General features: G+C 39.4%; 1 protein-coding gene across 1 annotated transcript in view; it reads right to left on the bottom strand.

The window, feature by feature from the left end:
- The window catches only part of KPNA3 (karyopherin subunit alpha 3), an 89,078-nt gene extending 62,344 nt beyond the window's left edge, over nucleotides 1-26,734 (bottom strand). Inside the window, exon 1 of the mRNA XM_026493226.4 lies at nucleotides 26,259-26,734. Coding sequence (XP_026349011.1) covers nucleotides 26,259-26,327 — 69 coding nt within the window. The 5' untranslated portion in view covers nucleotides 26,328-26,734. The remainder of the gene's footprint in view (nucleotides 1-26,258) is intronic.
- Between the last annotated feature and the right edge of the window lie 514 nt (nucleotides 26,735-27,248).

Here is a 27,248-nt window from a genome sequence, read left to right on the forward strand (position 1 = left end):
ATAAACTGTTAAAATAGTACTAATATCTGAAGACTTCATTCAAGAATAAGCCCTCAAGAAAATACAAAATTAGTTAAAAATTAAAGAGACTATCCACACCAGCTGATTACAGTCCGTGCACAACTTAAAAAAAAAAATTAAGACGCTACTCATAAAAAACAAAATGTGTGATTCAGGCAAGGAGAGAATATGTAAGAAAGCTTAGTTTCTGAGAAAGAAAGGCAGCCGATATAAATTTCAGATGCCAGACTTGAATAATCCCCTCAACTGCAGCTCCCTTTAGCCAGCATATTAAATAAACTGCTGTATTTGTAAACAAACATGTTTTGGTATTCTGCAAGACCAACACCCTTGGGAATTTAAGCAGCTTAACACTTAAGCTCAACTCTCTCTCCTGAAGTGCCTCCTGGATCACTCCCCAGAAAACCCCAAGTCTCTTAACATATTCAAAACTGAGCTCATTGTTTTTATCATTGATCTTGCTTCACCTATTACCCTATCCATAGATAATAGCACCTTTCAAAGCAGAATATTAAATTACCTCAAAAAATGGTTCTGAGAATTAAATGAGATAAACATTAACAAAAGCACAGTTTGTATCACAAAGTAGGTAGTCTTCTACGTTTGTTTTCCTTTTCTACAGGTTGTGATCTATCTGTATTTTCAATTTTAAATCCTATTACTTCTGAACACTAAATTTTCATGGTAGAAAGCCATTAATAGGTCCTTGCCTGCATATTGAGAAGAGAACACCTCCTGGGATGAATGCAGACTGAAAAGGGCTACTTAGCTGCACAGGAACAATGAATTCTAGATACATGTTTTATCCCACTAAAAGATACTCCACTTCAGAACGGTGTTGGCTACAATTTGTTTTTTAATCTTTTCTTAGCCTTTTAAGTATGGGTTACATTGTGTGTGATCATTAGAAACACCAACTGGTTCTCCCTTGGAGTATTAGAGGAATTTCCCAGAAAAGATGACATCTCTTAAGTGATTTTTTTCTCAGACTCACAGCTTATGAATTTGAAACTTAACAACATTGCCCTTTCACAAAAAAACCCAACCCAATGACTTAGAATCTAAATACCAGAACTCCACATTATACTTATTACATATAATTTTCCATTCTGAAAATGCTTTCATTACGTAATTTGTGCTAATATTAGGTGTACCTCACCTTTTTTTTCTTTTAATAATAGTTTTATTCATATACTCACATACCACAAAAGTCACTTCTGCAAAGGGTAAATTCAGTGGGTTTTTAGTACATTTGGAGTTGTGCAACCATCACTATTATCTAATTTTAGAACATTTTCATCATAAAAAGAAACCACACACCCTTTATCATTCATTCTCTGTACTTCTCCACAACCCTTGGCAATCACTAATCTACTTTCTATATCTATGGATTTGACTGCCTGCACATTTCATATAAATGGAATCATATATATGGCCTTTTTTGTCTGGTTTCTTAGCATAATGTTTTTGAGATTCATCCAGGTTGTAGCATGTATCAGTACTTCACTTCTTTTTATTACTGAATAATATTGCACTGTATGAATACAACACACTTATCCATTCATCGATTGATGGACACTGGGTTGTTTCCACATTTTGCCTGTTACAAATAATGTGACTATGAACATCTGTGTACATGTGTTTTCATATCTCCTGGGTATATACCTAGGAGTAAAATTGCTGGGTTATCTGGCAATTCTATATTTTGAAGTACTGCAAAAATGTTTTCCAAAATGGCTATACTACTTCACAATCCTACCAGAAGTGTTTGAGTCTTTCAATTGCTACATATCCTCCCTCAACATTCGGTATTATGTTTGTTTCAGACATTCTAATGTGTATGAAGGGATATCTCATTGTGGTTTTGATCTGCATTTCCCTAATGACTAATAATGTTGAGAATCTTCACGTGCTTATTAGCCATTTGTATAATTTCTTTAGAGCATTTTCTATTTAAGTCCTTTGTCCATTTAAAAATTGGATTATCTTTTTTTTAATCATTTTTATTTATTTATTGAAGAAATCTCCACACCCAAAGTGGGGCTTGAACTCACAACCCCAAGGCCAAGAATTGCATGCTCCACCAACTAAGCCCGCCAGGTACCCTTTGGATTGTCTTTCTCTACTGCTGAGTTCTTTATATGTTCTAGATAAAAATTCCTTATCAGATACATGATTTTCTCCCATCTGTGGGCTGCCTTTCACTTTCTTGGTGTCTTCTGAGGCACAAAAGATTTTAATTCTGATGAAGTTCAATTAGATATTTCCTATTGTCACTTGTGTTTTTAGTGTCATCCTAAGAACACACTGCTTAGTCTGAGGTTATGTAGATCTACACCTATGTCTTCTCCTGAGACTTTCATAGTTTTAGTTCTTACGTTTAGATCTTTGATCAACTTTGAATTAACTTTTGTATATGCTGTGGGGTAGAGTCCAATTCTGTATGCTATTACTGCACAGTCTTGATTATTGTAGGTGTATATTAAGTTTTGATACTGCTAAGTAGGAGTCTTCCAACTTTGTTCTTTTTCAAGATTGTATTGACTATTTGGAGTCACTTACATCCACATAAATGTTAGAATCAACTTGTCAAAAAGAAGAAAGAAAAAAAGCAAGCCAGCTTGGACTCTGATGGGAATTGCACAGAATCTGTAGATCATGTAAGGAGTATTTCAGTTTACCAGTATTAACTCTTCTAATCCATGCACACCCATTGTCTTTCCATTTATTTAGATCTTCTTTGATTTCTTTCAATGAAGTTATAGTTTTCAATTAAAAGTCTTAACCTTTTGTTAAATTTATTCCTCAGTATTTCTTTGTGAATGGAACTGTTTTCTTAATTTCATTTTCAGATTGTTCATTGACAGTGTGTTGAAATACAATTGCTGTGTATATAGTGATCTTATATCCTGAACTTGGCTGAACTCATGTATTCGAGCTCCAGTAGATTTTTAGTGGATTCCTTAGGATTGTCCATATACAAAATTTTGTCATCTCCAAAAAGAGAATATTTTTACTTACTTTCAATCTGGGACGTCTTTTATTTCTATTTTCAATATTGACTGATTTATTGATTGATTGTCTAATTGTCCTGCCTAGAACCTCCAGTACAATGTTGACTAGGAACAATGAACATTTTTGTCTTGTTCCTGATCTTAGGGGGAAAGCTTTCTTTCCATCTTTCACCATTAATATGAGGCCAACTGTAGATATTTTGTAGATGCTCTTTATCAGCTTGAAAAGGCTCCCTTCAATTCCTAGTTTGAATATTTTTATTACGAAAGGATGCTGACCTTCCTCAAATGCTGTATCCGTACCTATTATGATGATCATGTGGGTTTTTTGTCCTTTGTTCTATTAATATGGTATATTACGTTGACTGATTTTCATCTACTGAACCAGCTTTGCATTCCAGAGATAAATCTACTTGGTCATAATGTATAACCTTTTTAATATACTGTTGAATTCAATTTGCTCCCAGTTTCTTGAGGATATTTGTAAGAGACATAGGTTTGTAATATTCTTTTCTTGTGATACATTTGTCTAGTTTGGTAACGGGGTGATTCTGACCTCATAGAATGAGTTGGAAAATGCTCCCTCTTCCTTCTGGTCTAGGGCTTTTCTTTGTGGGAAGTTTCGTGATTATGGATTCAATATCTTTGCCTGTTACAAATCTATTCGGATTTTCTATTTCCCCTTGAGTCAATTTTGGTAGTTTGTATCTTTTTAGGAATTTTCCATTTCATCTAGGTTATGTAATTTGCTGGCATATAATTGTTCACAGTATTCCCTTATTATCTGATTTATTTCTGTAAGATAATTTGAGTCTTCTCTTTTTTCCCATCAAACTAGCTAAAGGTTTGTCAATTTTGTTGACATTTTCAAAGAACCAACTTTTGATTTCACTGGTTTTCTCTACTGTTTTTCTATTCTTGATTTCATTTTTGTCTTCTCTAATCTTTATTATTCCTTACCTGCTATTTGCTATAAGTTTAGTTTATACTTCATTTTTAATGTAGTATCAAAGATTTTATCTATCTACCTACCTACCTACCTACCTACCTATCTTAGTGAGAGAGAGTGTGTGAAGTGGGGGGAGGTAAAATAGAGGGGGAGAGAGAAGGAGGGGAAAGAATCTCAAGCTGACTCTGCCCTGACCGCAGAGCCCTACACAGGGCTTGATCCCATGACCCCGAGATCATGACCAAGAGTCAATGTTTAACCAACTGAGCCACCCAGGCACCCCTTCGTGTGGATACGTATTTATAGCTATACATTTTCCTGCGCATGGTTGTAGCTTCATCCAGTACATTTCAACATACTGTGTTTTCATTTTTATTCGTCTTAAATTTCTTCTAATCTTCTTCTCTAACTTCTTCATCTTCTAATTTCCTTGTGATTTCTTTGACCCACTGGTTATTTAGAAGTGTGCTGTTTGATTTCTACATAATTTGTGAATTATATTCCACTGGGGTCAAGGAACATATTTAGTGTGACTTTAGTATCTTTTAATCTATTGAGACTTCCTCTATGGCCTAACATACGATCTATCCTATAGAACTTCCTATGTAAACCTGAAAAGAATGCATATATATATATTCTAACCTTGCTGGGAAGGTATTCTACAGATGTCTGTTATGTAGCCAAAACAATCCCAAAAAGGAGGAACAAGGTTGGAAGATTACATAAGTTGACCTCAAGACTTAATCATACCCATATTTTCTGTAAAATGTTTTCTCAGAACAATGGGCTTATAATAAACTCACTGCCCCTTAAAGAAAGAGACTACAAAGCCAGAGCAGTAGACAGTGAGGTAATGGCATAAGGATACTCATAAAGATCAATAAAACTGAACAGAGATCAGAAAGAGACCCATATAAAAATGTCAATTGATTTTCAACAAAAGTGCCATGGTAATTGAAGGGCTGTAAGAACTTATCTCATGGTATACACAAATATTAATTCAAAATGAATCATAAACCTCAATGTAAAAAAAATGAAAGTAACAAATTCCAGAAGGAAACACAAGAAAAAAAGCTTTGCAGAAGAAAAACTTTGGGGTAGGTAAATGTTTCACAAAGCATGAACCATAAAAGAAAAATTGATAAATTGGGCTTCAAACCTTTAAATCCTTTACTCTTCAAAAGACGCTGTTAAGAAAATGAAAAGGCGAACAAAAGATTGAGAGAAAATATTCATGATACACGTATCTGACAAAGAACTTTTGCATCTAGATTATAAAAAAACTCAATTTAGTAATTAGAAAAATCAAATCAACTTTTAAAATGAGCAAAAGTGTCAGACACTACACAAAGAAGATATAGGACTAGCTCGTAAGTGTATAAACAAAAAATTGCTAGACATCGTTAACAGAAAAATGCAAATTAAAATCATCATGAGATACCAACATACTCACTACACGCTGAAAATTAAAAAGACTGCCAATATAAAGTATTGGTGAAGATGGGGAGTAACTGGAACTCATGATTACTTATGGTGGGAATGTAAAATACTACAACCACTTTGAAAAAGAGTTTCAAAGTTGTTTCTTCTTTTTAAGATTTTATTTATTTGTCAGAGAGAGAGAGAGAACAAGCAGGGGGAGCAGCAGGAAGAGGCAGAGGAAGAAGCAGGCTCCCTGCTGAACAAGGAGCCCAATGCAGGACTCAATCCCAGGACCCCAGGATCATGATGACCTGAACCGAAGACAGATGCTTAACTGACTGAGCCACCCAGGCGTCCCAGAGTTTCAAAGTTTTTTAATAAGGCCAAATACACACTTACTATATATAATCCTGTCATTTTATTCCTAGGTATTTATCCAAGAGAAAAAAACACATACGGAGGGCTGTAAACAAATATCATAGCAGTTTTACTCATAACTGCCAAAAACTGAAAAGAACCCAAATGTCCAGTAACAGGTAAATGGATAAGCAAATTGTGATATATTCATGCAACGGAATATGTGTCAGCAACTAACAATACTGAACTCCAAGTAAACAAAAAATATTAGTGTTATATTATAAAAACAGACACAAAAGAGTATGTATTATGATTACCTTTATATGAAACTGGGGGAAAAGCACATTTATTTACAGTGACAGAAAGCAGATCAGTATTTGCTTGGGGCTGGAGGAAAGGACTGCAAAAGGACATAAGGGAACTTCTGAGGGAGACAGAAATATTCTACATCTTGACTGTGATGGTGCTTACAAGGAAGCAATCATTCGCAAAACTCATCAAGCTAAATACTTAAGATGGATAAATATACCCCAATAAAGTTTATTAAAAGCAATCGTTACTTGCATAAAGAGAGGTGGCAAGTGAGGGTGACATGTTTCATTTTCTCCTTTGAATTTATATTACTGATTATGTGTATTGCCTCTGTAATTTAAAACAAGTTCATTATCCTATGAGAAATGCTCACATTGTTTAAAACCCCTCCTAAATTAATTTGCTTCAAAGATTAATTTCTCTATAATATATAATTACCAATAACATTCTAATTTTGTCTCCTATTAAAACTGTATTATGCACTGGTTGTTTGCTTATCACCACTTTGGCAGTTGATAAATATTCCCTATAATTATAAAAACTTTGTAAGTGGTCAATAACTAACCTTTAACAGTGTTATAATAAAACTTAAAATGATGTTTACATGACATTTATTTAACGTCATTCTTATTTATTTTATGGAAAAGTGAACATTTTATTTACAGTACTGTTATGTAGCCAAACTAACATTACTAAAGTCTATTAGAGACAGGAACTGAACAAAAAGAGCAAGAGGGTGTTGAATCTTTTCTGAAGATCCCTAAAACACCCCTAGGCACCACATATCTTCTACCTCACATACACACAAAAAGTAACTGTGTTCTGAAAATCTGTGGCATCAAAACTATCACACTCCTAGAATCAACTTAGTGCCTCCTTCCGTGATATAGGTAAGTTGGAGCTCCAGTTTCTCCTTTCCAATACAACTGGGGGAGGGGGGGAGGAGTACTCATGCCACACTAGCCCCAGAATCTACAGCCCTAGCCTGAATTCCACACTTGCCAACAGTCACAACTAGGGTGCTCCTATAACACCTAGGACTGGGTATCCAGCTGCCTGGTTTCTTCAGGGTTGTAAATTCAAAACTTTAAAACTAAGTTTGTCTTCTGCTTCCTTCTCCTTTTCAGGGAGGAAGGGAGAGGAAGGGGGCTCTAGATTTCCTCTCAAGGCTGTCCTACCCTACACGGATTTGCCCAACCTCCCTTCCTCCCCAATACCTGTTCTGCTGTGAAGAGTGTACATATTTCTCTCAGAAACAAGTCCAGTACTTATTATGTTTACTAAGGGGGAAAGCATAAGGAGGGATATTTCGGTCACATTATTTTTAAAGTTTAGTCATGACCCTAAATCTATCACATCCTCACTTAATGCCATCATGTTCACAAATACAAAATCACAGAATGAAAGTGAAAAACCTGGCTAGGCCCCCTAATCACTGCAATGGAGCTAACGTCTAACATATCAGAAGACTGCACTGGTAACTAATACAACTTACTCAGAATGTGCTCTTATTATGAATATTATCTAGCTATTTTTGACAAAAGCTGAATAATACGTTAACTTATTACGAGGAGAGAAGTATTAAGTAATCTAAAATTGTGTTTCCCGATCTCCTTCACATCATGGCACACACAGAAAATGTTTATACAGCACACGGAGATTAAGGAACAAGACTGCAAGGGCTCCACCACCTAGGTCCTCAGTTGGCCGCTCCTAGGGCAGTACACCAAATGGGAAACACAGACTTTCATGATAATGCTCTGGGTCACTGCAACAAACCAGAGGGAAATTCATTCATACATGTCACAAATAAATTAGCTTAAGAAAAAAATGTGTTTTTCTGCTATTCTAATTCAACATCTTGTTCAAACTATGAAATGTCTGGCCCAGTTCATGTCAGCTCTGCTATAAACTTCTGCCAAATCTTCAAGGCTGGAATTCACCTGTCCTTCCTCTGTGTTCTCAAACTATCTTTACTTTTATTAAACCACTGCATTCTGCCTTATAGTTACCTTTAGCGGTATTATTTACCCTACTAGGTTAAATGCCCCTTGAAGGCAGGGATCTTATTTCATTCGTTTTTATTACCCTCTGCTCCACAGTATCAGAAAAAGGTAGTCTACACAACCAATGTTAAATCTGAACTTGGGTGAGTCATATCCAGTGACAATGCAGTTTGCACTATACCATAATCACAGTATAGTCTTATTTTTTTTTCTCCCTCTATATTCCAAATTTAGCATAATTTAGCTCCAAGTCTCTCAAATATTCCACTTTCCCAAAGTTGCAAAAGCTCAAAAGGATGAAGAAAAGTATTTGTATTAGCCCCAAATTTACAAAATTTAGAAAACAAAAAGCAAACATGAAGCCCTTACAGAACTTTAACATCCAAGTACAAATTCCTTTATTTCTAGCAAAAACAATGTTCCCAAAACTCAATGCATAACTGAAAACCACACTGCTGCCAGCAGCCATAGTCCATGACAGTAACTGTAAACTGTCCCAGGAGAATGAGGAAGCATTTTAAATTACTGTCACTTAAAAAAATTTTTTTTATTTATTAATTTATTTGGGGGAAGCAGGGGAAAGACAGTCTTAAGCAGATGCCCGAGGCTCAATCTCACAACAATGAAATCATGACTTGAGCCGAAACCAAGAGTCAGACACTTAACTGACCCAGGTACCCCAGATTATTGTCACTCTTACTACAGGATTTCAGCCAATGAGAATTTATTTCCATACAGGAGTAAATTTGCATTTTATCATTAAATAGTGTGATAGCCCTAATTGGGAATTACCAGTTTATAAACTTTCTCCCTAAAATCTGTGACTATATCTACATGCCAAAATTTTCTCATTAAAATCATGATTTATATTTCCATCTTCTCTTCCCCCTTAAAATATATTTAATTTTTATATAAAAGCATAGTATAACTAATAAATGAATAACTACTAATATAAATTAGTACACGAATCAGTGTTATGCAGCAGCATTCCCAAAATATTCTATCCACTTCCTATGTTTTTGTTTAAAACACCAAACGCTGAAGTTATTAAAAATTTCTTTTTACAAAGTATTAAAAAAAGCCTCAATAAATGTTCCTAATTATACCTTTACTAAAACCAAGATACATATACATGATATTCATGGAACTAGATTCAAGTTAGCAAAATTAGCTTCAAATTTACAAAAAGATACTAACTGTATAGTCCATGGCTCTCTGCTAGCTGAGATTAACACTTACTTTGTAGGCTGTTCCTCTATCATCTATGTTTGCATCTCTACCATCTATAGCCCAATACTCAGCTAACATGATCATCCTTCTCAGGCTACCTAACCCCTTTTTTCTTGCACATGTGAATTTTAAGAGGAAGATGCAGACACTATCCAATCTCTAATTATTTCAATGCCTGCCCAGCTACCTTCCCCCATACTCTGTTCAGCTTTCTATCCCCGTTTCTCTACTGTTAATCTTAAGTACAGAAAATGGCAACAGTGTCTACCTTAACATCCTCTGTATACATCACAAAGACATCCAGAAAAGCTGGATCTTTACCAGCTTTGCAATACTGAGATAGTGAATGCAAAGAAAGAACATAGGATGGACCATCGCACAAATTCATTGCTACCCCACTTGCTCTCTCTATAATTCTAATGCTTCTACATTTGATAAGAAAACTCTTTGTTGTGTTTTCTTTAACAGTCCAGGTATAACAAACAGGAATCCATCAAGCTTTTTCAAAGACACATAAATTACTTTAATACCTTTCTGATAATGTAGAGCATTCATTAGTCATTTTCATTTTAAAAAGTGAAAAAAATCACTATCACAATATTGCAAATACAGAGGCACCTTGACTTCCATGAAGTCTTATCATTCTGTAACAATTTCTATACCACCTTCGTAAAAATTACACATTATCATCAACCTATTTTGACAGAGGTAAGATTACACCTTTATTCCTTTTTAGTTGGAACAGAGAAGGAAAAAATTATCCAAAATATTATTAATTTCCTATGTCACACCCAACCCCAAACAATTGACCAAGAAGGTTCTTTTTGTTCTGTAAATGTGTGGTATAATAGCAGGTATTTTTACTTTAAAATTTCATATCAAAAGTACATTTTTAATCGGCTAATGATATGACAAGTATTGTTTTGGGGTTTTTAAGTAGGATAATACTATATATCTTACTGTGATACTATGATTTATAATAAGAAATATATATTTGGTCCTCATAGCTGGCACATAGCTCCTAAAACCCTCAGGTGTTCCTAAGTGTTGACAATTATAAAGGTGTCTCATTATATTAATGAAGTGACTTTTGGAAAGCCCCCCTAGGTCACCTAAGGCTGGGAACTGGTTGCCAGGTGAAACAACCATGTGATTAGAGGACGGGAACTTCTGGTCCCTCCACTCACCGCAACTTTCAGGGAGGGGAGAGGAGCTGGAGATTGACCTCAGTAACCAATAGCCAATGATTTAATCAATATGCCTCATAAATATCCAAAATGACCCGGTGCAGAGAACTTCCTGGTGTGAAGACGCAGAGGTGCGGGTAGAGTGGCACTCTCCAAGAGAAAGCATCTCTTCCATCTGGCTGTTCCTGAGTTACATCTTTTTATAATAAACTGGTAATCTAGTATGTAAAATGTTTCCCTGGGTTTTGTGAGTCACTCCAGCAAATTAAACAGGAGGAAGAGGAGGCCGTGAGAACCTCCAATCTATAGGTAGTAGAACAGAAGGAGTGGGGGGCAAGGGGTGACGTCTTGTAGAACTAAACCCTGAACCTGTGGAATCTGATGCTATCTCCAGGTACACAGTGTCAGAACTGAACTGAATTGCAGGACACCCTGCGCGTGTGGGAGAAATTACTTGGTGTGGGGAAAAACTCAAAAGTTAGGATTGGTGTCAAAATCAATCTAACTTTTAGACATACATGCTAAAATATTGACATATAGGGGTGCCTGGGTGGCTCAGCCGTTAAGCATCTGCCTTTGGCTCAGGTCATGATCCCAGGGTCCTGGGATCGAGTCCCGTGTCGGGCTCCTTACTCGGCGGGAAGCCTGCTTCTCCCTCTCACAGTCCCCCTACTTGTGTTCCCTCTCTGTCTTTTTCTGTCAAAAAAATAAAATATTTAAAAAATAATAAAATAAAATAAAATAAAATAAAATAAAATATTGACATATAAAAGATGATGCCTGGGGGCGCCTGTGTGGTTCAGTCGGTTAAGCGTCCAACTCAATTTCTTTCTTTCTTTTTTTTTTTTTTTTTTATTCGACAGAAATAGAGACAGCCAGCGAGAGAGGGAACACAAGCAGGGGGAGTGGGAGAGGAAGAAGCAGGCTCATAGCGGAGGAGCCTGATGTGGGGCTCGATCCCATAACGCCGGGATCACGCCCTGAGCTGAAGGCAGACGCTTAACCGCTGTGCCACCCAGGCGCCCCCCCAACTCAATTTCTGCTCAGGTCATGACCTCAGGGTCGTGAGACTGAGCCCCGCTTCAGGCTCTGAGCTGGGCACGGAGGGAGCCTGCTTAAGATTGTCTCTCTCCCTATGGACTATGAGAAACAAACTGAGGGCCTCAGAGGGGAGGGGGGTGGGAGATTGGGATAGACCAGTGATGGGTAGTAAGGAGGGTACGTATTGCATGGTGCACTGGGTGTTATACGCAGCTAATGAAGCATCGAGCTTTACATCGGAATCCGGGGATGTACTGTATGGTGACTAACACAATATAATAAAAAAATCATTAAAAAAAAAAAAGAAAAAAAAAAAAAAGATTGTCTCTCTCCCTCTGTCCCTCCCCTCTGCTCTCCCTCACTCTTAAAAAAAAAAAAAAAAAAAGATGTCTGGAATTTGCTTTAAAATAATCCAGAGAAAGATGGAAGTGGTTAGGGATATAAATGAACAAAAATGGTCACAAATTATAATTGTTTTTAAATGGTACATGGTAGTTCAATATCTCATTCTCTCTACATTTGTATATGCTTGAAAGTTTTCTAAAATACAGCTTTTGTCAGGGCATCAGGCTGGCATGCGACTCTTGATCTCAGCGTCATGAGCTCAAGCCCCATGTTGGGTATGGAGCCTACAATTAAAAAATAAATAAAGTATAGCTTTTGTCATCTTTAAGTGTGTTGTGTTAAATAACACAAGTACTGGAATAAAAAAAAAATCCCTGGTTACCTACTAGACGAGTGGACAGCATTCATTCTTTCTCTATGTCCTCAGTTTCCACACCTGTGGAAAAAGCGGTTTGGACTCACTAAATCCTAACATTCCCGCTAGTTCAATTTTTTTATGATTCAACTGAATATGACCTCTACACTTTGAATTTGGTTTAACAATTCTAACTATAATCTAAAATGCACTTACAGCTAAATCTGATACAACCAACTGAAAATTATTTACAACTGTTACCAAAATAACAATAGGCTTACCTCAGTTGGGCCCTTGTTCCTAGATATTTTGCTCCCCAGATATCCTGCATTTCCCAAATCACTTTCACGTACTACCTTAGACATTTTATTCTCTAGAGACGACATCAAAGAAAACAGAGGCGATTGGGCATCATCTGTTCCAGTCTCCCTACCCTACTTCAGCTCGTCCTCACTCCTGTCTGTTCTTCAAGGCCTCTCTACCTGAGGCCCTTCAAAATCTAATCACAACTCCACATCTCGTAGGTCACCTCCCTAACAGCTCTCGGCTTACTCTTGGCTCAATCATTTATTCCTTTTCTAGCCAGCCCCTTAACTCTATTGCTCTGGTTTCTTTAATTCAGCCTACAAACAACAGTCAATCCCATACTTGTAAACAGATAAAAAACGACAAAGATCCTCCTTTTAACCCCACTTCCTCCTCACGCTAACCTGTGGTTCCTCCTTCCCACAGCTACCAAATTTTTAAACTGAGTTTCCACTGACTGGTTCTACTACCTCAACTCCAATTCACTTCTTACTCCATCATACTCTAGCTCCCAGCCTCCTCCACTGTCTGGGTTTTCCACTTTTCCCTGGCCCCAACTGCCAAATACAATGAATGGCTTACTTCAGGTCCTTTCATCATACCTCGCCTTTCTGCAGCATTGATGTTGCAACCATTGCCCCTCCTTCGGGAAAGTCTCCTCCCCTAAGTTCTGATACACCACTTGGCTGTAAGCTTCATACAGGTTCATTCTTCAGTGGCATTTTCACTAGTGCCCTAAGATGATGTACCGCCTCAGGTTCTTTCCTCCCCTAGTCTCTTTTCTTCTTATACCAAGAACCCTCATCTACCTTATCATCTTAATCATTAAAATCATTGCTTGAACTATCTTCCAAATCTTCACAACTGGGCATATCATCCTAGAATGAGGTTAGGTAAACTACACCTTTGAGCCAAATCCAGCCCACATGTCAAATCTAGCCCACCGCCTCGTTTATAAATAAAGCTTTATTGGAACAGCCACACTCATCTGTTTGCCTACTGTCTATGGCTGCTTTCATGCTCCAGCAGAGATGAATAGTTCTGACATAAATAGTATGGCCCTCAAAGCCTAAAATATTTAGACTTTGAAAAATATTATGGCCCTTTACAAAAAAAAGCTTGCTAACCTCTGTTCTAGAAGGTAACACGTGGGGGCACCTGGATGGCTCAGCTGGTTAAGCATCTGCCTTTGGCTCAGGTTATGATCTCCCAGTCCTGGGATCAAGCCCACCGTCAGCTCCCTGTTCAGCAGGGAGTCTGCTTCTCCCTCTCCCTCTCCTTCTCCCCCTGCTTGTGCTCGCTCTCTCTCTCTCTCACTCTCTCAAGTAAATAAATAAAATCTTTTAAAAAATTAGAAAGTAACATATGCCATATAAACAGTCCTAATCTTTTCCTGCCTTTGTACCCTAATGCCAGTGCTGTTAGTCAGACCATCCATTTCGGAGACCCCTGAAAGTTTTCTCACTGTTCGTCTCTAGCTCCCTTCGCACCCTCACCAATCTACTTCCTACGGTGCAACTGAAGCAACAGTTTTAAATGCACAAAACCCAGGAGAGGTCTTTCACAATCTGGCCCCTGCCTACTGTGCCTATCCTATCCAACTTTCCAATCACTCCACCTGTAAGAAATACTGATTTACTTTATTTCCCAGAATATATCATGCTGTCTCTTACCTCTAGGCCCACCCAAGATCTACTACCAAAGAAAGACCTATACATTTTTCCAGTTTCATCTTAAGGACAATCATCTCCATGAAGTCTTCTCTGACTCACCCATGCTGAGTCTTTCCCTAAGTGCCCACTGTTCTCTCAACATACTTCCATTGTAAGTATTTATTTGGTTTTACATCATTTCCAAATTAATCCACACATTTCCTTGAGCAAGGACCCTGAGGCAGAGTAGAAGAATGGTTATTAAGGGAAGAGGGCTTTAAAGTAGGAAATCTAGGACTGAATTCCAGTTTCGCCTCCTCCTGGTTGCATGTTCTTAAGCAAATTTCTTAACTCATTTTCTTCACCTGTATAATAACAATTATGTGAGAATTAGTATTACTCTAATAAGCATAGTGCCTTGTACATAGCAAGTGCTCAACAGTTATTGGTTATCATTATATTCACTGTTTTATCTCTCACGCTTAGTTCAGAATTCAAAGAACTGCTGAGTGAAATAACCGAAGCAAGCTAGTTCTGCACGCATTATTTTCAGCTGCATACTGGATATTCCCATCTGAACATTTGGTTCCCCAAACTCATTATCTTTACTCCCAAACTGTTTCGATTACAATAAAGTGACCAACTTGTTAAGGTCTGCTCAGGAATTTACTGGTTTGAACACTGAAAGTCCCATGTCCTGAGAACTCCCTCAGTCCTGGACAAACCAGGACAGTTGGTCACCTTAAATAAGAGTTATATTGCAAATCATAAAAACAGACCTGAGTTAGGTTAAGAAACAAAGGGAGAGGCACGGGTGCAGGTGAATTTACTGAAAGAATATAGAGCAATTCACAGAACCAAAGGAAAAACTGTAAAATCCAATCTATGAAAAACTCAGGATGAAAACAACTCTGCAAATCTAAGTGGCAGGAATTAATGAAAGATTTCTTCACAGTACTTCTGCCAAGGTGAACAACTTAGGTCCCAGTATCAGCTCATTTAAGATTTAAATGCCAGGGACAGCATTTGATTGGCTTTGTGTTAACCAGAAAGAGTAAGGCACTTTAATTAACTAAAGGAGGCAGAAGCACTTAGACTAAAAATCTCCCCAAAAGATACCTAATGGCAGAAGTGTACCTTGCAAAGAAAGGTCAAATCTGAGTGTGATTTCCAAAAGAAGGGAATGTATGTAAGGTCACCACATCAACTACTGCTTGAACACATCATGCCTTAAAACTCCATGACATAGTCACTGCTATTCACGTTACTTTTCTTTCATTTTGGCAAACTCCTACTCATTCTTCAAGACCTAGCTCAAGTGTGTTCTTCTGTGTAACTTCATTCAATTTCCCCAGGTACAGTCACTCCCTCTCTCCATGCTCTCACAGTACTTTGCAAATTACGTACCTGTATCATAGAACATCCATGCTGTACACAGAGTACAGCTCACCCTTGAACAACATGGGTTTGAACTATGCTGGTCCACTTATACACAATTTTTTACAGTACTGTACTGTAAATGTATTTTCTATTCCTAAAGGTTTTATTAATAACATTTTTTCTCTAGCTCACTTTGTTATAAGAACACAGTATATAAAACATACTATACAAAATATGTGTTAGCTGATTGTTTATGTTACCTGTAAGGCTTGCAGTTAAAAGCAGGGTATCTGTAGTTAAGTGTCTGGGGGAAGAAAAGTTTATGTCAATTTTTGACAGCACGGGGGTGGGCACTCCTAACCCCTGCATTGTTCAAGAGCCAATTGTATATGCTTAGATATCAGTCTCTCCCACTAAACTGAGCAAGGACGCTGTTATTTATATTTATTATCTTTGGCATCAACAATGCCTGCCCAGCCCATAGCAAATGCTAAATAAGTATTTAATAAATCTATTATCCAAGTCACTAGGATATATAAAGCATCAAATTAAAAGGGAAGAGAGGAACTACTACAGGTAAACACGCTGACAATATCAAACAGAAAGCTGACTGTGCAAGGTAAGGATAGGCAAAAGAATTATGAGGAGCAAGAACTCCACAACCATAGAAATTAAGGATAAAATTCTGACAAATCTAAGAACCTAAAGGCATTACTTATATAAAAGTAAAAACTGATACCATATGCATAATGGTGATTCTCAAGAAACAAGAAAATAACTAAATTATATTCTATCTAAGAAGGCAGAGAAATGTATGGGACACAGAATCACCAATATTTCGAAATAAAAGAAAGTTTGGTATGTAAACAAATAAACTTAAAGCCCAGAAAACACAATCATTCAGAAAGATTAATTCCAAGTAAATATAGTCAGGTTTATTTTTGCCATATTTTAACTATCAATGTTGGTATCCTAGGCTGTGACAAAATTTTTCTTAATAGCAAAACTGCACAAAGTACAGCTATATCCTCCTTATATTTTTCTACTGCTTTACCTTCAAAATAAAGGAACAGAGACTGGGAAGCAAGAATATAGCCACACTCCATGCTAAGAAACCAAAGTCAACTTAGGAACAGTGTCAATCATGGAAAGAGAATGTCACTGACTTTGAAGTTAGATTTTTCCAGATACATTTTCTAACTCCTTTGCTGGATACCAAGAAGTCAGGTTACTCTTTCACTTCAAATGTTATCCAGTCTATATCACATTTCACCCAAATAACAAAAATTCATTTCACCAAATGTAGTGACTATGACATTACAACATTAAACTATTCTTTTTTTTTTTTAAGAGAGAGAGGAAGGGAGGGGCACAGAGAGAGAGAGAGACAGAAAGAGAGAGGTAGAGAAAGGGGGGGGGGAGAGAATATTGAGCAGGTCAATCCCAGCGTGGAGCCCAACACCGGGCTCAATCTCATATCCCTGAGATCATGACCTGAGGTGAAATCGAGAGTTGGATACTTAACCAAATGAGCCACCCAGGCTCCCTAAACTAGTCTTTATCTGAACTACCTTTATCTGAACTATCTTTATCTATTCTTTATCATCTGAACCCTCTGACTGATCTTAGTATCCCTACTGGGATATAGTCTAAATTACACAGCATCACCAAGTGAAGAATTTTTTTTAAATCAAAAATGCTTAAACTGAAGATAATCATGCCTCTAAAGCTAACCTCCAGTTTACAGAAAATCTAGAGGGTGGTAAGAAACAGGAGGAACAAGTTAAGCAATACCACAATGAAACAGACAAATCCAGTATTTAGGACAGTTTATTAGGTTGAACCATATGAAATTGCTGATACTTGACTGATACTTGACTCAAAAATGGAAATTTCATATGGTTCAACTTAATACAAGAAAACTGACCTGATTTCTTCAACAAATTAACAGCATTTATAGAAAGGCGGAAGCAGTCCAAGTCCATCAGTGGATGAATGGACAAAACAAGGTACCTATATACAATTGAGTATTATTCAGCCATACAAAGAAACGACATTCTGATACATGCTACAACATAGATGAACCTCGAAGACATTATGCTGAGAGAATTCAACCAACCACAAAAGGACAAATATTGTATGATTCTATTTATGTGAGGTTCCTAGAGTAGTCAAATTCATATAGACAGAATGTAGAAGGAAGTTTGTCAGGGGCTGGCCGGAGAGGGAATGCAGAGTTATTGTTTAATAGGGACAGAGTTTCAGTTAGGAAAGATAAAGAAGTTCTGGAGATGGAACAGTGATGATCATTACACAACAATGTGAATGTACTTGATGCTACAGAACCGTACACTTAGAATAGTTAAAATTGTAAATTCTGTTATGTATAAATTTTACTACAATTTAAAAAAATGGGGGGAGGAGCCTATTCTAGATTAAAGGAGACTTAGGAAACATAACCAAACGTGATCTGATCTTGTTTAATCCTGGTTCTAATGATCAAATGTTAAGGGGGGAAAAAAAAAGTAAGGGACAACTGGGGAAATTTAAAATGTGGACTAGATTAGATGTTATTAGGAAATTATTGTGTCAGGGTGATATGGTATTTATGTAAGAATGCATTATTTTCTGCAGAAGTAGTCTTAAGTCTTCAGGAGTAAAATGTCACGATGTCTGTTACATACAGAGATGGAACAAAAGATGAAACAAAGAGCAAACTGTTACTTACTATAAATCCAAGTGATGTGCATATGGAATTATATTATTCTCTCTACTCTTCTACAATATTAGAATATTTCTATGATTAAAAAGTAAGAGGAGCACCTGGGTAGTGCAGTCAGTTAAGTGTCTGACTCTTGGTTTCGGCTCAGGTTGTGATCGTGGGGTCTGGGGATTGGGCCCCAAGTCGGGCTCTTCCCTCTGTGCGGAGTCTGCTTCTGACTCTCTCCCCCTCTGCCTCTGCCCCTCCCCCACTCACTCGCACGTGCTCTAAAATAAATTTTAAAAAAATAAAATAATATAAAAAAATTGAGAAAAAATTATAATTATTCCACTATGCATGTGTCTTAATCTCCCAACACTTTACCTATTATAATAAAAAGTTTGTACTTGATCTGAAAAGCAATAGAAAAGGCACTAAAAGATTAAAAGCTTCAGTTCAAAAATGTATTTTAAGAAAATTATTGTGCTGGTGGTACCTGGTATAGACATATTCATTCAAGAAATATTTTTGTGCTTACTTTGTTCCAGCCACTGCACTAAGTAGGCAAAGGAAATACACAGTCTATGTGTTCAAAAAGTTCACAAACTAGTAGAGAAAGAGCTAAAACATAATTGAAATACATTATCATAACTACAATGAGAAAGATATATTCAGGAGCAAAGAATAGTACCTAACTCAACCTGGGAATATAGGAGATTCAGAAAGATTTCTCCTAAGAGCTAAACCCAGAGTTGAGTATTTAAAGAGGGGTAGGAATTAGCCGGCCAGGCAACAGGAGGCAGGGAAGGATATTCCAGTCAGCAGGATAGCCCTGAGAATAGAAATAGCACTGGCAAGCAGGGGAGGGCAGGATTCCAGATTATGTATAAGCATATAAGAAGTTCAGTGGTGCTAGAGCTTAAAGGGGCAGGGAGGGAGAGAGGAAGGAAAGCTGAACCTGGAAAAACAATCAGGTATCAGGCTCACTGAAAGATTGCATGGACTGGAGAAAGAACACCACTTTGCGGGCAACTTTTAAATTGCCAGATGATAAGTACTAAGCCTGAAAGTGGGCTGGAGGCAGTGAATAGAGAGACAGGGCCAAAATCCAGAGACAGCACAGAGATTCAAGCTACATGACTGGCATCTGACTGAATGTGGAAGATGAGGAAGGAGTCCAAGAAGCCTCTCAAGTTTCAGGTCACAGTGAGGGTGATGATGCCATAAACAGAAAAAAGAAAAAAAAAAAGGCAGAACATGGCTTTAAACACTTTGAGCTTAAGGAGCTGATGTGATGTTCATGTGATTAATTTCCAGCAGATGCTTAAAACAGATTTAAGTCCCCCACACTGAAATGATAGTTAAAACTAAGGGAGCTGCTTAATGTGGGCAAGAAAAACAATCTATAGAGAAGAGAGTCACAGACAGAATCCTAAGACGTGCCTACACACAATAGGAAGGAAGAAGAGTTGGCAAATCAACCAAAAAGGAGTAATCAATGAGGCAGAAGGACGAGGAGAGATGTTATGCCATTAGTGAATTCAAGAAAAAATAATTATAACTTATCTGCTGTGTGATATATAGATTGCTGAAAAACTTCATGGTCTGCAATATTAAGAAAAAAGAGGGAAATACATCAAGATGTTTAGGGCAATAAGCACCTTTAAGACAGAACACAGGGTTAAACAGAGCCTAGAGGCAGAATATGGGTGAAGGGGCAATGTGCATACTCTTGGACTTGCTATGCTCAACTGTATTTCTGTACTTCACAAATTTGTGTTCGAGTACTGTTACTCAGGAGTGCTAAACAGTTAACATGCTGGTAAAAATCAACTCAAAAATCAAATATGAACTAACATGAATTCTGCACTAGCTAACATTATTCCTCTTCGGTATTCAAGTATGAATTAGTTCATGTTACAAAAAATACATTATAGCAGAACAGACTTTCTCAAAGGAGGGCTAGGCAAAAAATACATTATAGCAGAACAGACTTTCTCAAAGGAGGGCTAGGCAACAGTATCAATGCCATGGAGTCAACACCGAAAGAAATTACTGAAGTCCTAGAATCATAGTGTACCATTCACTCCAAATGTACAGTGTATTAAAGTATATTATCTAGTCTCTCTTCTCAGAATATTTATTAAATTTTATATACCGGTCACCAAATGACCACTCACAGCCAAGGTCTCTACCCTCAGTGAGCTTCTTTACAGAGACCACATACTTTAAAACAAATTTTTTAAAATTTAAATTCAATTTAGTTAACATATAGTGTATTATTAGTTTCAGGGGTAGAATTTAGTGATTCATCAGTTGCATATAACACTCAGTGCTCATTACATCAAGTGCCCTCCTTAATGGCCATCATCCAGTTACCCCATACCCACACCCACCTCCCCAGAGCCCACATACTTGAACAGCTACACACACAATGAAGTTGTTGTAGATCATAGCAATTTATCCCAAAGAGGTAAAGGAAAATTCACTTAGGAAAGCTTTAGAGAGAAGGAAAAGACTTAGGAGTGACAGCAGGAAAGGCCCTATGGAGAACTTCTGAAGGTTTTTTGTTTTGTTTTGTTTTTTAATAGAATGACATGGTGTGGCAGAATTATAATCTTTTTTTTTTAATGATTTTTTATTATATTATGTTAGTCACCATACAGTACATCCCCGGTTTCCGATGTAAAGTTCGATGATTCATTAGTTGTGTATAACACCCAGTGCACCATGAAATACGTGCCCTCCTTATTACCCATCACCGGTCTATCCCATTCCCTCACCCCCCTCCCCTCTGAGGCCCTCAGTTTGTTTCTCATAGTCCATAGTCTCTCATGTTTCATTCCCCCTTCTGATTACCCCCCCTGGCAGAATTATAATCTTGGTGTTCCAGAGATATAGGAAGGAGTCTGAGTGAAGAAAGAGTTTGCCAGAGTGAGCCCCACTAAACAGACAACAAAAGAAGGTATACAAGAGAATAGTGTGTGCAGAGGCATGGAAAGGATATTATACTGGTTACTCCACCATCTCAAGTCCTTTACACAGCTGGCACAAAGGAGATATAAGGAATTACGTGTGGCACCCTAAGGACTTTTAATTTTATGCTGAAGGCATTGGGATTGATCTTACCAAGAAAGCAACACACACACACACAAAATTTTCGGAAAGATCAACCCACAAGATACAATGGGAAGGGAAGATATTGGAGACAGGAAAACCAAGTGCACTATCATACTTACACAGGTGAGACTGACAGCAGCCCAAACTAGCACAGCTACAGTAAATAAGGTCGGTATCAAAGGTAAAAATAGGAGGGCTCTTCAGATCACTGACCAATACAGAAAAGTGAAGGAAGTGAAGAGAAGTGAGTCAAGGATAAGGTTTCAAGCTTGAACAATTGGGTAGTACTACTTAGTAACAGAGGCTCCAAAGACAGAAGCAAATTTGGTAAAGCTGGTCAAATTTACAGATGAGAAAATGTGTATTATCTCCAATATTAGAAACTTAAGCATAAAGTTTAAGTGTTAAACCCAAGGATATCAGTTGTTATTTTTTGGTGAAACCAACTAACTAGCTCCTTACTAATAAGGAAACTCTGTAACAGTAAAAAGGAAAAAAAAGCAAATAAATCAAATGATAACTAAGATATCAGAAATTTTTATTAGCAAGGTTCTAAAACACCAGGACAGGAATTTCTGTGAAACAGCCAAGATTTCTTTAATATTTCCCCCATTAATTAAGTTTCAGATGTATTTCATACACATCAGGTTTGATGCTCCATACAGCGGAGAGATCATGAAGAACGTGAGCAAGAGTTCTGGCGTTAAGTGTCATACTGCTTCACTGTAAGCCCAGGTCCTGCCACTTACATCCCCCCGCCCATGACACAGGCTACTTAAGAATCGTAGGCTTCAAGTCTCCTCAGCAGTGAATGTGGATAATAATAGTACATACTTCACAGGATTGTTGTGAAGACTAAATAATCCATATAAAATACTCAGTACAGGTATACTGCAAACACTTAACAAATGTTAAGATTTTTAAAATAATTGTTATTAGTTATTGTTACTGATAAAAATGTTACATTCTTGAGGTATAAGGAGCAAGAAAAAGCAAAGTTGACCTGGGTCGCAATTACCAGAGTGTTTGATTTATAAGTATTCATTAAATGGAACATTTCCATTTCATGCACTTTTCTGTAAGTATATTGGAAAAATTTTTTTAAATTTAAAAAATTTTGTAAAAGGGAAAAAAATCTAAGAACAATGCCTTACATAAAAAGGACTGGTATTAAAACACACACTCCAGAGCAAATGAAGATAATTAAGAGTTTCCTTTTCACAATGTATTCCCTGGTTTTAGCTACAAAATTTATTCCCCCTACTCAAGCTCCAAACTTCTATCAGTGATAATTATTCCCTCCCCTACCTGTACCTACAGACCTCAGGACAAATTTTATCCCCTTTCTCTACTTGAGTTTTATGAAGAAGAGGAAGAGAAAGGAAGAGGAGAAGGAAGTTGAAATCCTATTTCCATGTTATGACCATCCCCAATCTCAATTTTTTTGAAAATTCCTCCTTCCATATGGGATAAGAGTATTATTCCTCCAGAACTGCCAGTCACCTTTTTCAATTGCTCTAATCATGTTGTACCTTCTAACTCTACTCTGGAATAAATTCCTTCAGATCTCCCCATCAAGGATCTCTCTTTCAAGAAGTGTCCAAGCAACTCTTTGCCACAGACATATTTCTCAGACCACCACGGGCCATACGGAAGTCTCATCTCTTCACTCCCTAATCTGTTCGTTCTTCTTTCTCACCAGTCTTCATTCACTAATTTCTTTTTTTTTTTTTTAAGATTTTATTTATTTATTTGACAGAGAGACAGCCAGCGAGAGAGGGAACACAAGCAGGGGGAGTGGGAAAAGAAGAAGCAGGCTCCCAACAGAGGAGCCTGATGTGGGGTTCGATCCCAGAACGCCGGGATCACGCCCTGAGCCGAAGGCAGACGCTTAACGACTGAGCCACTCAGGCGCCCCTTCATTCACTAATTTCTTATGTGCCCTGTTCAAGTCTAGCACATACTTCCTATAAAATTCACCAACCTCTTTTCTATGAAGCCATTCTTGACTGACTACGAAATTACGCTCTTCCTCCACCCTCTCCCCATACACAATTTCCTATGAATGGAATGGCCTAACTCTATATTTTTATTTCCTTTAGAAAATATGTATTTTATGCTTGCACCTAGCACCTTATTTGTGTATCAGCTGGTTGCATATTTTATAATGTTTTATCTTCTGTCTCTCCTATATGTGAAAATCACATCTCATCAAAGTGCATCTCACTGTTTTGAAACAGCCTGATAATCACAACTACTTAGTCACAAGGCTAAGTTGTCGTGTAAGTTTCTCATTTTAACGCAGTTTCGAATGGATAAAACTAAGTCAGACGCAGTGTCTATCTAGTCTTGGTTATACCTAAATCCCCAAGAGAGGCACTTCCCAGATTTGACCCCAGTTTACCGTTTAGTCACACTCCCTTCTCTCTCAGCAGTCCTACTGCATTCTCTCAGGACTGCTCAATTACTCCTCCCACAAGCCTGCAATGCCCCTTCCTTGTGCCCTCCCTTTTCCTGCATTTTACCGGGCCAACTTTCTTTCCTCTTTCAGGATCAGCTTACTCCAATTCATCCACTAGGAATCAACCAGAACATCTCCCGTGACTGCTCAGCTCCAAGTTAGAATTTTCTCAGAATATACTTATTGATGTACTGCACTGTAATTATCAGTTTACTTTTCTATTACTCCCACTGAACTGTAAACTCCTTGAGGTACAGGCTGAATTTAATCTTTTGTATCCCCAACACCTAATACTGTCAGACATCCAATTGACAATTAGTGAATGAATGCTCATACCCACTTCATGACCTTGTGCATGCTACAAAAGCACTCTCACGTTTCCTCCCCTAAAGTACTTTCCTCCTGTAAAGTAGGGATAATGCTATACCTAGTTCATAAAGTTCTTATAAGGATTAAATGAAGTCTCATGAAGCTCTTAGTATAGTGTCTGCCCCATAGAATACCATTTGAAAGTCTGCTATTTCATGCCTTAGTTACCCTAATGTATCCTGGGAAATATAATGTTATGACCATTATTTTCAGGCTAAAAGGCTTGGCAGCTATGCCTCTTTTTCATGCATCCAGAACTCATTAATTACATTCTGATCATCAGCAAATATTTACTGCATACCTATTATGCCCAGGAGTCCTTATGAGGTAGCATTGAGCTCCCAGAACACAATAATATAGGCAAGTAATAAAACAAAAATGTGTACCAAGATCCAAGAGAGGAAACAATGTTATTAGTTCTTCTGTACAAATAATATGGGTATTTTTCAAACTACTTAAGTTTAGCTTTATAATAGTAGTAAGCTTCAAAAACAATTACTGATGGGAAAAGTTCAAAGTTAACAATCATCAAGTGGGCAAAACAGGAGGCAGTTTCAAAATTTCTTGTTGCTTTCCTAAGTTTCACTTTTGCTTAGAAATACTTCTCACAAAAGAAATTTAACCATGACCAGAATAGAGATAGATGACCTTTGTGTTATTCAAATGGGAATTCCACAGTATTTACTTAGGTTTTTTCCAATTAGCATTTAATTTTGTAGCTCTGAAAAATCGCCTGAGTTCTGTCTGTTCCTCTACAAAACTGGAACGCCGACTGTTTCCCCACCACCTTCTCTCTTTAAGACAGGAAAAATGCACACTTCTTAGTCACACTGGCCCTTTATCAAGAATTACAAAACTGCAAATCATGTCACCTAGTATTAGAAAAGGACGCTGTGGACTTAAAACCACGTTCTCCCTAACAAATCCAGAGGTCAGAGTCCCAGGGAAGTTTGTGCTGTAACTACATTGCTTTCAGTAGCTGCAGAGAGACCTCTAGCGCTGCCTCAATAAGCCGAGTTTGCAAATAGTACCTGCTAATGTCACCTTAACGAAACAATGGCAACATGCTGAGTAGCAACGAACTAAGTAACCAAGATGTTTACAGTTTTGCAACCACTTGGAAATTGTACCAGCTTGAAGCAAGAGATATATACAAGGCCGGCCGTAAGAAGCTATGTATCTAAATTATTTCGGTAAAACATGTCAAAGAAATTATGATCCTATGCACAATCCCACTACAAGAACGGCTAAGAAAACAGGTCCTGTGAGCGGAGGTCGGAACAACGTCTCTTCCAAAGCCTCAACACAATAGATGGTAAACTATTGTCCACCTTCAGCTTGCTCCAAATGCCAGCAGTAACAGGAGTATGAGCTGAAATAGCTCAGCAGGACTGGTCCAAAGGACAGCACTGGAATATGAGAAAATGGTCCTGGCGCATCCTACCCTCCCCCATCCACCACCCTCAAACAAGTCAGTTACCCGGCTGGTCCCCACCCCCCTCTGCGGGCCGCCACCGCCCGCCTGGGCCCGGCTCGCCGGAGATACGCGCGGGGACCCGCACAGCCCCGGCTCCATGTGCGGCAGCGCGGGAGGCACCGAGGGGGCCGCGCCGGGCGGGAGGCTGCACGGGCAGCGGGCGCGAGTCGCGGCCGCCCCCTCCACGGTGCGGTCGACGGACCACGGCGGCAGCATCCCGGGCCCGCGAGGCCCCGGCCCGAGGACCCCGCCTCAGCTCCACATCCCTTCCTCGCCGACAGCAGGCCGCGCCCGCGTGACGGGGCCGAAAACCCCGGCATTTCCCGGTCCCCGCGCCGGCAGTTCCGGAGGGTGGCTGCAGCCCGGCCCGCGGTCCCGTCGCCCGCTCCGCCCAGCCCGGGGCCGCGGTGACGGGAGGCGGCGGCCAACTCCGACCCACCGCGAGCCGGCGAGAACCAGCCCGGCGCCGGCCCCCCGCCCCTCCCCGCCGCCGTGGGGCCGGCGCGGCCAGGCGGGCGACCCGGGCGGGCCCAGACCACGGAAGCACACTCACTTCCACATCGCGGCCCTTGTTCTTAAAGCTCTTGATGCGGTGGTTCTCCAAGCCCGGGTTCTCGGCCATGGCTGCGCGCGGCTCCGGCGGCGGCTACTCCTGCGGCTGCGGCGGCGGCGGCGAGTCTCGGCGCGGGAGGGGGAGGTGGGGGAGGGCGAGAGGGGATGGGAGGGGGAGGGGGAGAGGAGAGCACAGAGCACGTTCCGTGACGCCTCCGAGCGCGAGGTGGCAGCAGCGCCGGGGGAGGCGCAGGCCGACTGCCGGGCGGGGCGGGGTTGGGAATGGCGCTGAGAAGTCGCGCGCGCCCGGCGAGCTGGGGTCACGTGACCGGCGCGGCCCCAGCCTGGACGCCTGCCGGACTGTTCTTGGGATGAACCCCCCCCCCCCCCCAGGGCCTCCCCACAACCCCTGGAGGATGCAAGTCGTGTGCCAGCAGTGGAGTCAGATCGAGCGGCTTTTACTGCCCCCTGAGACGCAGAGCTGCGGGCAGAAACTACAGTTCCCAGCATGCCAAGTACCGGCGGGGGCAATTCTCCCGGCCTTGACAGAACGGGAAGAATGCCGGGAACTCTATGCGCGCGGCTTTCAGTGCGGCGCGCTCTGTGCGCCTGGGAGCGAAGCCCCACCCCCAAGGCCGCCTCTGGGCGGGGAAGTGGGAGGGGCTCTCCAGGAGATGGCACCTTGCGCCCTATTGGGAGGGAGGGGCGGGGCTTCATGGGAGGTGCATCTCACTCCCAGTAGCCTAGAAAATTAGAAACCAATCGACGGGTTGTGCTTTGCTTCCTTGCTTCTTTGGGGTCTCCTGGAATAGCAGCCACCCTCATTCGTTGTTCCCTTGCTCTGCTTTGGTTTTATAAATAGTAATTATTTCCATGTGACATGTAGATTTGCGATGTGTGTGTTTATGTATGTGCTACCTGGCTTACTGCACTGGAATTAAGCTCAATGAGAGCAGGGACTTTTGTTGGTTTACTGCTGAATTCCTCGTGT

The sequence above is a fragment of the Ursus arctos genome, unplaced genomic scaffold (genome assembly GCF_023065955.2).
Source record: "Ursus arctos isolate Adak ecotype North America unplaced genomic scaffold, UrsArc2.0 scaffold_10, whole genome shotgun sequence".
In the NCBI taxonomy this organism is placed as follows: Eukaryota; Metazoa; Chordata; class Mammalia; order Carnivora; family Ursidae; genus Ursus; species Ursus arctos.